At 44.5% G+C, this 16,161-nt stretch overlaps 1 protein-coding gene across 1 annotated transcript in view; it reads right to left on the reverse strand.

The window, feature by feature from the left end:
• Window positions 1-7,257: 7,257 nt before the first annotated feature.
• LOC140218746 (uncharacterized) overlaps window positions 7,258-16,161 on the reverse strand; it is a 73,348-nt gene continuing 64,444 nt past the window's right edge. Inside the window, exon 3 of the mRNA XM_072288519.1 lies at window positions 7,258-7,502. Within this exon, the coding sequence (XP_072144620.1) occupies window positions 7,466-7,502 (37 nt within the window). The 3' untranslated portion in view covers window positions 7,258-7,465. The remainder of the gene's footprint in view (window positions 7,503-16,161) is intronic.

Consider the following 16,161-nt stretch of genomic DNA (forward strand, 5'->3'; position numbering starts at 1 on the left):
ATTATTGTCTCCCTCTCCATCCTGCTATGTTTATAGGTCAAATACCCCTTTTTACCACCAAAGCTGTCCTAGATTTCTTGAAAGATGTGGTCTTGCACGTTATTAGCCCAAATCTTTCGTAGCGCATCCTCTCTACAGAGAATGCTGCTGTGATATTAGCCCTTGTATAGCACGCGCTTTCAGGTCCTTGCGCTGCAAGGGCTCTGTTACGGCAGTAGTGGTTTTAGGAAGTTTTAGCCTATGACCAATTTTAGCGCATTGCAATTCTTTCGCAATGTATCTTTCGCGTCCTTGGCACGCTTCATATTCATTGTCATAGTTTTATTACATGTAGTCTACCGTCGTTTAGGCCCCTTTACAGCCCTGTCACATCCTTGTTCGTAATTTATAGCTTCACATTGAACACATTCACCTTGACTTGGCCTTGCACCACATAACACTATTCTTCACCTACCGAGCCAACGGTGGCTGATTTATGCACGAGGCCAATACTCGGGTGATAGAACTTAGATTTAAGCGTGGTTATAGCTTGATGAGCTCTGAACTGTTACCTAATTAAGAAAACATTGCGGCAGAAGACTCCAAACACTGACTGTCGACGGCAATGCATTTGCATTGAGTCAATACAGCAACAAAACGTGTTGCCAACGTCGCAACAAGGTGTCGCAAATATTCAAGGGGAACTTAGTTATACCTGCGGGGATAAATGCGAATACATTGCGATCACCGCGCGACGCCTGTGCTTGTTCAGTCGTTGAGTAACAAGTCCTTCATACGCCTAGTCCTTGGTTCGACTCCCACCAAAGGTGTTGGGTTCAACTCCCAACTCAGGTCGTGAATTCGAGTGCCTTAACAAACTCTACCAGTTTTGCCTGTGTTTCACTTCACTTCTGCTTAAATAACGCGAAAGGTCGTGAGTTTGACTATCACGTAAGCTCCTGGGTCAGGCTTCCTCGAATGTCCGTAGGTTATAGTGGCGAAACAAACTCTATCTTAATTAAACACGTGCCTTACCTGTATTTTAATTAGGGGTGCCTTTGTTACCTGGGCATTAATTCACATCTTTCTTTGTCATGCATGCTAGGCCATTGTAGCGGTAAAGCATCTGTCTCGTATGGAGAGGTATCGAGCTCAACTCCTGGTGCTGCCGGAAACCCACCAGTTTCTTCTAATGGGTAGAGGGGCTCCGTGGTGCGTCGCTCTGCTCTCGTGGGGGCTGACATCTCGAATAGGGGGCTCAATAGAGATTTACGAGTTGTCCTTGGGCTCCTGGTTGCCCAAACACAGAAAGCCCTCTTCAAGAGCATCGGCTGCGGCTTTGTGAGGCAAATGCTGCCACCTAGTACCTACAAGCGCGCTCCTGACAAGCGCGGTACAAGCGTGTCGTACTAGCTATAAGCACGCTCCTGACTTGGGGCTCGGCAATTATGGGACTTCCACACTTGGAAAGGGGTGTTTGTCTGCAACACGAAGGCGTCCCCACCTCAATAGGTACATTTAGGGTGCCACATGGTAAACGGCTGCCATGGCAGCGTCCCAAATATCGCTTTCTTTGTGCTCACGAGGGTTTGGACGGGATTCATATTAAAACTTTTTGTGCGCAAACAAACAGGGACGAAGAATAGGGGCAACACAAGGACGAGCGCTTTCTAACAACTGGTTTTTATTTCTGAAGAACCACCTGCTTAAATACCAACAGATCTGCGCGATTTAGTCAACAGAGAACGCCTATAGCGCATATGATACCCGCAGATCTGCGCGATCAATTCAAAAGAGCAACGTCAATATTACATATAACACTTGTGATAAAAAGACATGGACAAAAGCCACCCGGTCATACTAAAAACAGCAAGGTGCATAAAACAACCACTTACAATGAAATGCGTTAAAGATGTGATGATGGAAGCAAATTTTCTTTATCTAACAATGAAACAGAAGGATGGCTGATGCATTTTTCTTTTTGTTTTTCAATCCAGTGTGCTTCCACGATTTCCCTAGCGGTTTGATTTCTATGCCTATACAAAATGTCTGTGCTAGTAAGACAAGGGGAGCAAGCATGTTCCTGGCAATGCATTGCCAAATGCGTACTAGTGCGACCTTTCAGACTAGACAAGTGCTCCCTTAGCCTCGTGTTAATGCATCTCCCAGTCTGCCCTACGTACACATGACCACACGTCATAGGAATCTGGTAAACAACGTTCTTCGCGCAATCAACAAATTGGTTCTTGCGCGGATATTTAACACTACATTCTTTCTTTACATCATCCTTACTTTCGAACTTAACCTTGGAACACACACTACCTATTTTGTTTTTTGCCGAAAATACCACTTTTACGTCATAACTACCAGCCACCTTTTTAAGTCTGTGTGAAAGGCCATGAACATACGGAGTCACTGAAACCTTGGAAGCTACATCCTTCTGCCTTTGATTCTTTGTGCATTGTCCTTTATCCTTTTTAAATTCTTTCATTAGTCTAGCGCACGACGCCAGCATCACAGCGAGCGGGTACCCAGCCTTTCTCAACCTATCAACTTGCTCAAAAAATGCAATCTTTACAGTGTCGTGACATGACTTCAACAACGCTGACCGGAAACACGAAATGACTATCCCATTCTTCACAAGCCTGGAATGGTTTGAGGCATAGTTCATTAGCGGTTTTCCAGCTCGGGGTGTCTAGCACTTGTCTAGTCTGAAAGGTCGCCCTAGTACGCATTTGGCAATGCATTGCCAGGAACATGATTGCTCCCCTTGTCTTACTAGCACAGACATTTTGTATAGGCATAGAAATCAAACCGCTAGGGAAATCGTGGAAGCACACTGGATTGAAAAACAAAAAGAAAAATGCATCAGCCATCCTTCTGTTTCATTGTTAGATAAAGAAAATTTGCTTCTATCATCACATCTTGAACGCATTTCATTGTAAGTGGTTGTTTTATGCACCTTGCTGTTTTTAGTATGACCGGGTGGCTTTTGTCCATGTATTTTTATCACAAGTGTTATATGTAATATTGACGTTGCTCTTTTGAATTGATCGCGCAGATCTGCGAGTATCATGTGCGCTATAGGCGTGCTCTGTTGACTAAATCGCGCAGATCTGTTGGTATTTAAGCAGGTGGTTCTTCAGAAATAAAAACCAGTTGTTCGAAAGCGCTCGTCCTTGTGTTGCCCCTATTCTTCGTCCCTGTTTGTTTGCGCCCAAAAAGTTTTAATATGAATCTGTTCCAACTAGGCCGACTCGCAGTTATGTTTTGGACGGGAAGTTATGGCGCAGGCTACTTTACAAAGCCTACACCTGTGAAGAAAGCCGAATGCCAGGCCGGGGTACACTAGTGCCCATTTGGAACCAGCGGGTGCCTTATGGCGCTGGGAATCGACCCACAACCTACCGCAGCTGAGGCGGGTGCTCTACAACAAGGACATGACTTGTTGCTTGTTGCAAAAAGACGTTTCTATTTTTCCTGGAGGCCCCCACATAAGCTCATTTCTCGGAAAATATACATTTATGAAGTACATTCAACTCTCGTTACATATTCGGCACAATAAAGCAATAGAGTAAAGCTCTGTTATATAGTTTTGTGCATTAATACTGCTTTAATTTCACTTCCCGACTTTCACGCGGAAGGTACGATTGGGCAGGTAACTTTCTATAAGGTTCAGCATATTGCCACGGATGCCCATTCCGGACAAGACTCGCAAGATCCCGTACCGCCAAGTTGTGTCATACGCCTTCTTCATATCGAGGAATATCGATAAGAAAAACTGTGTACGAACGCGTCGCGAATATTCCCCTCCATACGCACGAGATGGTCGGTTGTGGACCGACCCTCTCTGAAGCCACTCTGATAGGGATCAAGTATTTTGTTCATTTCAAGGATATGTATGAGTCGCCGGTTAATCATTTTCTGAAACAGCTTACAAAGGCAACTCGTGAGAGCTATCGGGCGGTAGCTTGCCGCTGACGAAGGATCTTTACCTTGCTTCAAAACGGGGACCACGATCGCTTCTTTGCATGCAGGTGGAAGATATCCAGCAGCCCAAATAGTGTTGAAAAGTGCAAGTATTGACAGATGAGCGTCGGTGTGTGCGTTCTTAATCATGTCGTACATTATTCCATCAGGTCCCGGTGCAGAGCTGTTTCATACGATTAAGGCAGCTCTCAGCTCGGCAATGCAGAAAAGACGGTTATATGGTGTGTTCTGTGGGGATTTCCGCTCAAATACCTTACGTTCTTCTATTTGTCTATACTTCATGAAGGATTTTGTGTAGTGGATCGAGCTTGACACACGCTCAAAGCGATCCCCTTGAAAGATATGTTTTCTTTTACTTTGATTGTGACAATTTCCTTTTCTTTTTTCCAGGATGGACGCGACCGCGAGTATGCGGCGTGCTCTCCATCACAGGTTACTCAGTGGAGAGTTCTCACAAGCTTCAGAGGTGTGTACATGCGCACTGCATTTCGCACAGGTTTGGCGGCCTCCGCAGATCTGCAAACTGTGGCCGAAACGTTGACATTTGAAACATCTCAGGGGATTTGGCACGTATGGCCTAACGCGGAGCTTAATATACCCTGCCTCGATTGACTCGGGCAGGACACTTCAACCGAAGGTAATTATCAAGTGCTTGGTTCGGATTTCTTTGCTATCTCGCCTCATCTTAATTCTTTTAACATTGATCACATTCTATTCACTGAAGCCCTCCAAGAGTTCCGCTTCAGTTACCTCCAAAAGGCCATCATCTGAAACTACGCCACGGGTGCTATGCATAGTACGGTTCGGGGTTACGATTACTTGGGTTTCCCCAAATGACACTAGTTTTGGCAGTTTCTTATACTGCTGCTGATCGCGGAGCTCCAAGAGGAGATCACCGCTTGCCATCCTCGACGCCTTATATCCTGCACCAAAAATTTCAATTTAACACATTGAAGCAAGGAACGGTGAGACAGTTCGCACTGGTTTGCCTGGTTTTTGAGAGTGTACTACATGAAAAGGAGGGAAGGTGTGGACTTGGCCTCCGAAAAATGGGAAAACATCTTAGGTGCGCCCTCTTTTCTGAGGGCGATCAGGTATTGAAGGGAAGCAAGTAGCCATGTGCAGTCATGTAGTTTTCGGCAGCAACGCTAGCCACCCACCATGGAGTCCAACAAGGGGACGCTGCAGGGCCTGCAAAAACAGCGCCTGCAAACGCCAGCTGTACGTTGCCACTATAACCATATATGACATAACCAAGGTTGGCTACTCACACAAGGTTAACCCTTGCTGCCAGGAAGCGCTGAAGTAATAAAGAAATGAGAAGGAGGTAGGAAAGCTGAACAGTGAGAGAAAGACGAAGGTTGGAGGGGGAAAGAGACAGAAAAAGGCAACTACCGAATTCCCCCGGGTGGATCAGTCCGGGGGCGCCGTCTACGTGAAGCCGAGGCCACAGGGGTGTGTTGCCGCCGCCGAGGGGCCGTAAAGGTCCAAACGCCCTGCATTGGCTCAACCCCCAGGATCCCCTTTTCCCCGGACACGGCTAAGCCGCGCATGGCTACACGCGGGAAGGTCCAACCCTCGTGTGCTCGGGTGCGTGGTGTCGGAACACACTAAACTCCTGCTGACGCAGACGCCCCTGCTGGGGTTGGCTCGGTAGGTGACGGGTGGTAAGAAAAGAAAAGCAGCCACCACTGGGGACACGTTGGCCACAGTAAAGGTCGGGGCACGAGCTTCGCGCAAGTTCGCCGAAGCATAGGTCAGGGCGTGAGCTTTGCGCAACAGTCACGTGTCAGAAATGGTGCGTGCAGTGGGTCCGGTTCTAAACGGCGCCACTTTCGTTTTATCTTCTCGCGATTCACTTCAACGCGCTAGCATTGTTTGGGCACTGTAGGTAAATTCGGGCAGCTATCTGTGTCGCTTTCCCTGCACGTTTATATGTAACCACTCTCACGCCTACCAGTGTCGCTGGGTTGTCCGCAGTGAAAGGGCAGCGTAGCGGGCAACTGCGAAAAACTTAAGCATTTCGAAACGCACCACCGGATCAACTTGGGTCAGCGGGTACGTGCAAACGTTTACGTACGCATCGCTTTTCAACGAACCTGTTTAGGAACGACATTATTTACTATTGACGCGGGACTGGGAAGGCACCGTTGGTCTCGGAAGCTCTTCAACCCTGACTTGGAGCATTGGGTTTTTGTTGTTCTGTCGATGCTGCTTTGCAATGAACGTATTTGACGCCACTCTTGGTCACTGGGCAGTTGCGAATAGTTGGTTTGCCTGACAACGTTCTTGTTAATGAAACTTTCCCTTTTGCCCCAATAAGCTATGTCCTTTATTTTGTGTGCTGTATGCGCATAAGCTTATTGTGGAGACCGTACAAATTTCGTAGAACTGCAGAATACGTCATTGTAGTTGCCTTCATAGTCTCTCGCGTTGAGCTTACACCGTATATATTTCCCTACGAAAAGTGCATCAGCTCCTTGACTACACGGAAATGACCACGAAGGGCATTCATTAAGGCTCACCTAATTAATGTATGATTAACGAATCTACAGTTGTATTGGCACATGTTTTACTCAGATAGAGTTCGTTTCCGCACTCGAACGCACGCCCACTGAAGGGAGTAGGACCCACGGCCTTCCTTGGGAGCCGAACTCACGACCCTTCGTGTTATTTAATGAGAAGTGAACGAAAGCACAGTCAAAGAAGGTAGAGTTTGTTAAGGCGATCGAACCCACGACCTGTGTTTTGAGTGGAACCACACTCCCTTGGATAGGTTTGAAAAGTTTGGACAGCTAATCCGATGATTATCCAAAATTTTCGAAAATGGCCTAATACAGAATCATTGTTTCGCTACATTTCACATACATGTGGTAAAATTCAGAGAAGCAAATGTCACATCTCTGCTCAACACTCGCTGGAACTTGTGGAAAGAACTTCATGTAATGGCACGCACTGATAGGCAAGAGTACGCCTTTATTCTACTCTTTTTTAACCATTACACATTGATACGGCTTAAGGTTATCCTGCAAGCGGTCGTCGTTCCAATTTGATGTCTTTTAATGTTTATCATACAGTGCACCTTCAGTTGAGTGAAATATTCCGGACCCCGCTATCGATGCTAAGTTGACGGGATTGAGCAGTAGTTCGACAATTCAGCATGGGAAAAATTCTGATTCGTGTTCAGAAGTCGTGGCGCGTGTTTTTTCTCCGCCGCGTACACTGTCGCAAAAGATGGGCGTGTTTGAAGAACCTGACTAGCGCCGCACAATTAAATAGAGCTGCCAATGCAAGCCACCATCACCTCCAAAGTCGTGAAGTGATAAATTTGTCCATTAACTAGGTGCATTCAATGATCCTTTATTTAGCGCTCTTTGGCGGCGCCTCTGGGACACCGAAGCTCGAAGTGGTCCGTGGATTTGGGCTCGGTAACGTCACCGCGTGCTGGACGTGAATAATGTCCGCTGGTTGTATGCGAACAGCCCACGGACTGCCCTTATTCCAGCTTTGAAGCGCCCGGCCCGTTGGGTCCCCTGGAGACCAGCAAAGCATGAGGTTAAGCTAGTTGCCGCTCTTTGTTTCCTTTTATCATCATCATCATCATCATCATCATCATCATCATCCTGGTTACGCCCACTGCAGGGCAACAGCCTCTCCCATACTTCTCCAACAACCCCGGTCATGTACTAATTGTGGCCATGTTGTCCTTGCAAACTTCTTAATCTTATCCGCCCACCTAACTTTCTGCCGCCGCCTGCTACGCTTCCCTTCTTTTGGAATCCAGTCCGTAACCCTTAATGACCATCGGTTATCTCCTCTCCTCATTACATGTCCTGCCCATGCCCATTTATTTTTTTTTTTTATTTCAACTAAGATGTCATTAACTCGCGTTTGTTCCCTCACCCAATCTGCTCTTTTCTTATCCCTTAACGTTACACCCATCATTCTTCTTTCTATAGCTCGTTGCGTCGTCCTCAATTTAAGAAGAACCCTTTTCGTAAGTCTCCAGGTTTCTGCCCCGTAGGTGAGTACTGGTAAGACACAGCTATTATACACTTTTCTCGCCGATTTTTTCGCCGGAAACTCGACGTGCTAGACAAAAGCTAATTGAATTCGCGAAAACCCAGAATAAAGCTTTCAAGCTTTCAGTGGACAAGCTGCGTATTGAATCAAGAACTTATATCTACGATGGTTCTGCAAGTGCAGTTGTCCCGCTGAATAGATAGCTACGGTTTGGAGCATGCGCACAGAGTCACCAAGTACTAAAGCTAACCCCGACTTCACCCTCGCTATCATTATCGTACGCCAACATACGAAGCATACTATTAAAGCGCGATCTGATCTCTACCTTCTTGGAAGACAGTAAATCGGACATTATCGCTTTCACAGAGACATGGCTGCATTCTGCAATAACAAATAATGAAATCTTTTCATCTTCAAACATGTACGACATAGTGTGACCGCTCTATTAAAAGAGGAGGCGGCGTGTTCATTGGTGTAAAGAAAACCATTATGTCATTTTTGGTCAACACTAATTCTGATCTCGAGATTGTTTAGGTGGCCTGCACAATGCCATCTTCTAGGATACTAAAGGCCGCCCCACATTCAGCGTTTCTACCGGCGTTTTTTGGCGTTGCGTCTCCCGGCGTGGTCGCATGAACGGCGCCAGAGAGGGCGTCCAGCCACACGAGCGGCACGCGGACCAGCGCCAGCGCAGCGTCACACAATGTGACCAGATTTATTTTACCAGAAACCTCCTAAACGATTCTTGTGTTCCTTGTGTTTGGTCTGCCACAATATCGGCCTTGCTTCTACAATGGCTATAAGAAGCTCGTTATCGATGTTCGCCGGTAGCATGATAGAAGCAACCAAACAAACAGCAATGGCGGCGCGAACTGCGAATCTGCGGAAGTCTCTTGCAAGAGTTGCCAGCAGCGCGCGGCCACGCCCTGCCGCGCGCTGATTGGTCGGCGCTGTCGAGCCGCTTCCGACGGCGGCGGCGAGATCTGGTGTCCCTTGAGCACGACGTTTTGGCTTGGCGCCAGCCTCAGCGTCGACGCCGAGCGACGCCGGGTGACAAAACGCCAGAAAACGCCGGGAAAACGCTGAATGTGGGGCGGCCTTAATAGGTAATTGTTACCGTGCTCCAGATTCTAACAATTCTTTCATTAATGCTCTCCGCGACACTCAACAAAGCCATCGAACTCTTCCCGGCTGATTTAATTTATCTTCTTGGGGATTTCAATTATCCACTAATCGATTGGACGAATTTATCATCTCCATGAACTTGTCTTTAGACTTTAATCTCTTTCAAGCTGTCACGAAACCCACACGTGGTGCCAATGTTCTAGATCTCATTCATAGTACAGCACCTTAAACAATAGGTCACATAGAATATTTGGATGGTTTCAGCGACCACCATTTGCTCCAAATAACGATAAACAACGCCACCGGTTACGGGTAAAACGAAAAAACAAATTCGTGATTACAATAAAGGCAATCCCACACGTGGTGCCAATGTTCTAGATCTCATTCTTAGTACAGCACCTTAAACAATAGGTCACATAGAATATTTGGATGGTTTCAGCGACCACCATTTGCTCCAAATAATGATAAACACAACGCCACCGGTTACGGGTAAAACGAAAAAACAAATTCGTGATTACAATAAAGGCAATTATAAAACAATAATCTCAGAATTTGAACCTTTCTTCGAAAATACAATGTGGCCATCATTTTACGATAGATCCGTTAAAGAAAACTGGCTCATGTTTAAAAATACACTGTGCGCATTAGTAGACAAGTATGTTCCACTCGTTAATATAACTAACGATAAGTTGCACCCTTGGTTTACTAAAAAGCTTCAGCACATGAGGAACAAGAAAAATAATGCTTGTATATTATCGCTAAGCGAGATCGCACATCAGCAGGGTGGCAGAATTACAAAACGTACCTTAATTCGTACTGCTCAGCTTTAGGTGAAGCTAAAGATAAATATTTTCTAATGATCTTCCTGAGCTGCTTTAGAACACTCCTGCCAAGTTTTGGAAAATAATAAAGCCTAACAACGAATCAGGTGAATTCCCATTACAAAACAGCAGCAATATTTCTGTTCCAGTCAGCGAATGTTCGCAGCTCTTTAATTCATTCTTCATCTCTGTATTTACACAAGAGAACACTTCAAATATACCTTTTGTTTCAGAATTAAGCTACCAATACATGGAACCTATTGAAGTCATCTTGGAGGGCCTCTCTTCTCTCATAAATAACCTTAAGATGTCTTCTTCATGTGGCATAGATGGTATAAACTCAAAGATTTTAGAGAATGCGGTAGAAATATCAAGCAAAATTCTTTTTTACATATTCAGACAATCACTTGCAACAGGCCACCTTTCCGTAGATAGGAAGGTGGTGAAAGTTATACCTGTATTTAAAAATGGCAACCGGAACTTCTGTGAGAATTATCGTCCCATTTCATTGATATGCATTCCCTGCAAGTTGCTTGAACACATTATCGCTTCGCAGATTTACAGACATCTTGAGACTAACAAATTCCTTTTTTATAATCAGCATGGCTTTAGGAAGGGCCTCTCGTGCGATACACAATTATATGAATCTACAAAAGACCTACACACTAACTTAAATTATAACTTACAAACTGATTGCTTGTTCCTTGATTTTTCGAAGTCATTCGACCGTGTCGCACATTGTCGCCTGATATCAAAACTCTCCGCACTTAAATTGGACTGTCTTACCTTGTCATGGCTCCGAAATTTCCTGTCTAATCGTCAGCAGTTTACTATTGCAAATAACTACTCTTCCTCCGTAAATCGTTTTTCGGTCCCTTGCTTTTTCTAATATTTATTAACGACTTACCTCAAAATTTGTCCTCCACTATCAGAATATTCGCCGACGACTGCATAATTTATCGCCCAATTAAAAACTCAGATGATCATTTCGTTCTTCAGCAAGACCTTGAACAAATCAATAACCGGTGCAATAAATGGCTAATGACTTTAAATACCACAAAATGCAAAGTAATGTCTTTTACCCGGAAGTCGGCAACCTCACAGTATCCGCACCATATTCACAATTACACTGTTACAACATCTACACAATATAAGTAGCTAGAGGTTCTATTCACATCGAATCTTTCTTGGACAGAGCATATCACGTCCATTTCAGCTAATGCCTCCCAATCATTGGGGTACTTGCGACGCAACTTAAGAAATGTTCCTTCAAATGTTCGCAAGCTAGCTTACCTAACTCTCGTTCGTCGCAAGCTCGAGTATGCATCTCCCATTTGGTCCACTCACGAGAAATACCTAATTGAAACGCTAGAACGGATCCAGAATAGAGCAAGCCGCTTCATCATAAACGATTACAGCTACCAGTCCAGTGTTACACAAATAAAACTTAAGCTTTCATTACAGTCCTTGAGCACTCGCCGAGACATTGCCCTTTTATCACTGTTCCACAAATTCCTTCACTCCACTCGAACACCCGCATGCTTGAAACGACCCTATTCCACGTCACATAGGCTTCATAATCATTTCAGCTATGCCCGCCTTTACGGGTCTACAAATACATTCCATTACTCTGCTCTTTTTCGTGCTATCAGAACATGGAATTCGCTCCCGGACAGCATTGCAAGCCAGTCCAACTACGATTCATGCCGTGATGCCTTGACTGAATGCATGACTAAAGAAAAGTGAAGTTTTACGTTTGTCGCACAATGCTTTTTATACTTGCACTATATCTTACAGCTTATTGTCGCATTATTACCGGTATGTCGCTATGTTTACCGTTTCGTTGGAATGTCGCGTCCGTAACTTTTCCGTCATTGTTTTTCATTATTACTGTTTAACACTCTTATCTCATTAATTACAAGACTTCATTGAAAACAATCTGTGTGATTTATTCCTTGTTATTGTATTATGTTTTTTATGTTTCTTGTTTTCCCTAGTGAATCGTGAACTAAATAATTCTTTTTTCCTCTCAGTTGTACTTGCGGTTGTAGGTTGTAAACAGATACGGTTTATAGATGTTTTGTATTCCATGTATTTTCTATGTACTGCCCCCCTTACTCAATGCCTCATTTTGAGGCCTGTAAGGTATTTTTAAATAAATAAATAAATAAGTAAATAAATATCATTATATCGAATTCACAATATCACCAAGTACCTTGCAAAACCATATGTACGAATTCGCTCCTGGCCACGTGCCCGCACTTTAGGGTCCTCAACTTTCGGGGCTTATCTTTCCTGGGAGCCTCGCCTATTCGTATACGACAAACGGCCTTGGATTGAAGAACTCCAGTGGCTTGTGGTATGCTATGGCTTAGTGGCCACCCATTGCCAATTGGATTAGATATCATCATCATGATATATTAACTCTTAAAGGGGGCATTACATAAGGGGGGGAACACTATTGAAATAACATATAATGGAGCGAATGCTATTCATCAAAGAACCAACTACGTTACAAGCACAGAGCGCACATGCGCAGAAAGAAACATAATACAGTAAAGAGCAGTGGAAAATACAAGGCAAAAAAAGGTAAAAAACAACTATGGGATGGAGCAAGTAATTAGGACTAAGCTAGCAAACGAAGAGATACTTTGTAGTAAGAGATTGACACCCAACCGGACATTGAAATACAAGTGAAAGTATACAAAGTATAATGTAAATCAATATCTTCTGTTCGACAACGCCTGTAACGTAAAAATGGTGCGAGAAAACAAAATATGCGTAGTTCAAGTTATTGAACAAAGAGCTTAGTTAAGGAATGCCCGAATTTTTCTGCATTTCTCTCAAGAACAACTGCTTCAGGAAGGCAATTCCAGTCTTTAATGACTGCCGGAAGAAACTATTCGCTGTATGAAAGAGTCGAACCAAGAAGGCGTTGGACGCTGTTGGAGTTGAACAGGCGGCGAGAAGTTCAAGCGGGTGGCAGCAATAGTGTGGCATGCAGGTTTGGAATGTTGTCATATAGCTTATGGAACAGGCTGTGACGCGAGATTCTGCATCTTACTGCTAAAGGGGCTAGTTCAAGAGTTGATTTAATGTGGGTTACGCTGACCTGTGTGCTATAGTTCGATGAAATAAATCGGGCCGCACCATTTTCGACCGACTCTAGAGAGATAATTAAATAATCTTGGTAAGGGCTCCAAATGGGAGCAGTATATCCGAGTTTGGTCCTAACGAAGGTTTCGTAGGCTATTTTTCTTAATTTCGCGGGGGGGGGGGGGGCAGACTTAGTGTTCTTTTTAAGCAACCTATCGACCTTGAGGTATCAATTACAACATTCGAGATATGCTCCGACCATGTCAGTTTACTGTTAATGAGGACGCCTAGGCATCGGTAAGAGCTAGCATGTGATATAGCTGTCGAATTAAGGGAATACTGAAAGATCAGATTAGGTTTCTTGCACTTTGAGGTATTGGGCTCCATCAACGAGCGCGAGCACCACGTTTGAATTAGGTTTAAGTCGCGTTGTATTAATGATTGATCCCTACTGTTCGAGATTCGACGCTATACAACGCAATCATCAGCAAAGAGGCGAATATATGACGTTATTCCACATGGCAAGTCATTTATGAAGATAAGAAAGAGAAGCGGGCCAAGAACTGGTCCCTGAGGGACGCCGGATACTACTTGTGCTGCTGTTGAAAGCTTACCGCCAATGACTGTGAACTGAGATCGGGCTGTTAGAAAGTTTTTGATCCATGGCAAGGTAAGCGGGTCAAGATTAAGACAACTGAGTTTGGCCATGAGACGACGATGAGCTACACGATCAAATGCCTTTGAAAAATCAATGTAAATGACGTCGGTCTGAAAAGACGAATACAAGTTCAAGTTAAGGTGTGTAGTGAATTCGAATAATTGTGTTTCACATGATAGCCCGGGGCGAAAGCCGGGCTGCTTGCAGAAAAAGAAAGAATTAATATCGAGATGACTAGCGACGCGGGAATATATGATGTGTTCCATTAGTTTGCATGCCACGCATGTCCGTGATATAGGCCGACAATTTGACGGGTCAGAGCGGTTGCCCTTTTTGAAAACCGGGGTTACTTTCGCAGTGTTCCAGTCGTGCGGAATTTCACCTTCTTAAAGGGACTGCGCAAAAAATATCTGCGAGATGCGACTCGACACGTCCTTAGTACTATTAAGGAACTTTGCAGGAATATTGTCAGGTTCCGGAGCACTCGAAATTTTTAATTTGTTAATGAGGCGCAAAATGCCTTCAACTGTGATGACGACCGGTGGCATTGCACTAAATTTCGGTCTAGGCAGCGCCGGTACATCATGAACAGGTTCAGAGGGGAACAGAGACGAGAAATATGAATTCATGACTAGCCCGCTGATCAAGTGGAACGTCTCAGTCGTCTGGATAAACGAGCGCAATGTTATGGGACTGATTCTTTGGTTTTAAGATGCTCCAAAATTTTTTGGGGTTAACACTAATGATATTTTTTAGATCCTCATGATGAAATTTGCATTTCGAGTGCCTCGAAAGACAGGCATATTCTTGCAGGCAATCCGAGTATTTCTTCCATTTAGATGCTGAGGGTGATTTCTGAGCGACGCGATACAATCTTTTTTTCTTGCGCGATAGTCTCTTTAGTGAGTTGGAATACCAGGGCTTGCCTGCATCGCCTCCAATGCGAATCAGAGGGACGTGTATTGCAGTTAGATTTTGAATTTGCTGTTTGACCAGCAACCAGTTATTGTTAACTTATCGTAATGAAGCAGATTGACGAAAACATTCATAGAAAGATTCTAGTTGGGAGTTTCTGGCAGAAAAGTTGGCCTTGTTGTAGCTCCTGATACATTTTTATTGGCTCTTTTTTTAATGGGAAAATAGCTGGAATGTTACGGCTTTGTGATCACTTAGTTCCATGACAAGGGACACTGACGAAACTAAGTCAGTGTTTGAGACCAAAACAAGATCGAGTATATTAGAGCCTCGAGTGGGCGAGTGGACATTCTGAATAAGGTTGAACAATAGGGTTAACTGAAGGAAGTGTTTGGATAATCTTGAGGATGTGATTGAGTTTTTCCAGTCAATATCAGGAAAGTTGAAATCGTCACAAAGGATGTAATTGGCGTTGGGGAACCGGGAAGTCAAATTAACTAGAACCGAGTGCAAGTCATTAGTGAACGTGTGGTCACAGTTCAGAGGGCAATAACATGCTATAAGTATGTTCGTACATGTTTTGAGGGACAGTTTAACGGAAACAACCTTTAGGCTGCAGTTAATCGCAAGGGAACATGAGGCTATATTGGGTCGAACAAAGACCAATACACCACAGCCCCTACGTGAAGTCCTATCGTATCTATAAGTGATGAATAAGGTGACATCCTGCAATAGTTCGTCGCTTTCGATGTCCGGAGTTAGCCATGATTCGGTGAAGATGGCAAAGTCGGTTTCACTGTCCTGAAGAAGGGCTTCCATGATATCCTTGCTTTGGTAAGTAGCTACGGACGTTCGAAAGCACACCCTGCATAAGGTGATAAGTTGCTTCAAAGACAGGAGTGGGAGAGACAAGGGCGAAGGATGAAAACGGGTGAGTGCAAGCACTTGTTGGTTGATGATGATATTTGATGTTTTATGGCGCAAGTGCCAGTATGGCCAAAGAGCGCCATGTCCGTGGTAATGAGTTCGCAGTGTAATTATGAGTTCTATGAGGATGGTGTAACGTGGCTGTAAAGGGGCCTTAAAAATGGTCGCTCTAAAGTGCGTAAAAATTGTATAGTAAGATTATGGCGATGAGGTATGACATGTACTATGAACATTAAGATGCATTTAAAAAGAATGATACGGCAGGTAAAAATATATCAGGTTATAAGATATGCTAGAGCACTACTGCCTCCTTAGAGCCCTTGAAACACAAGGGCCTGGAGGCATGTGCTATGCAAAACAATTATCGCAGTGGCATCCTCTGGAGCGAGGATGCTCTACGAATTTAATGGGCTTATAACGTGCAGAACGACATCATTTAAGAAGTTGAGGACTGCCTTGGTGTTAAAAAGCGGTTCCTTACCGAGAAACAGCCGGGTGTAGAGGGATGTAATAATGGTATGCAAGCGGAAAATGTTTCTTTCAGATTCGGCTTTCCGATACTCCAAGAGGACGTGGAGGACGGTCAGCCTCTCACCACATCGACCACAGGTCGGCGGTTCATTTCCA

This window comes from Dermacentor andersoni, chromosome 6, assembly GCF_023375885.2.
Source record: "Dermacentor andersoni chromosome 6, qqDerAnde1_hic_scaffold, whole genome shotgun sequence".
Lineage (NCBI taxonomy): Eukaryota > Metazoa > Arthropoda > Arachnida > Ixodida > Ixodidae > Dermacentor > Dermacentor andersoni.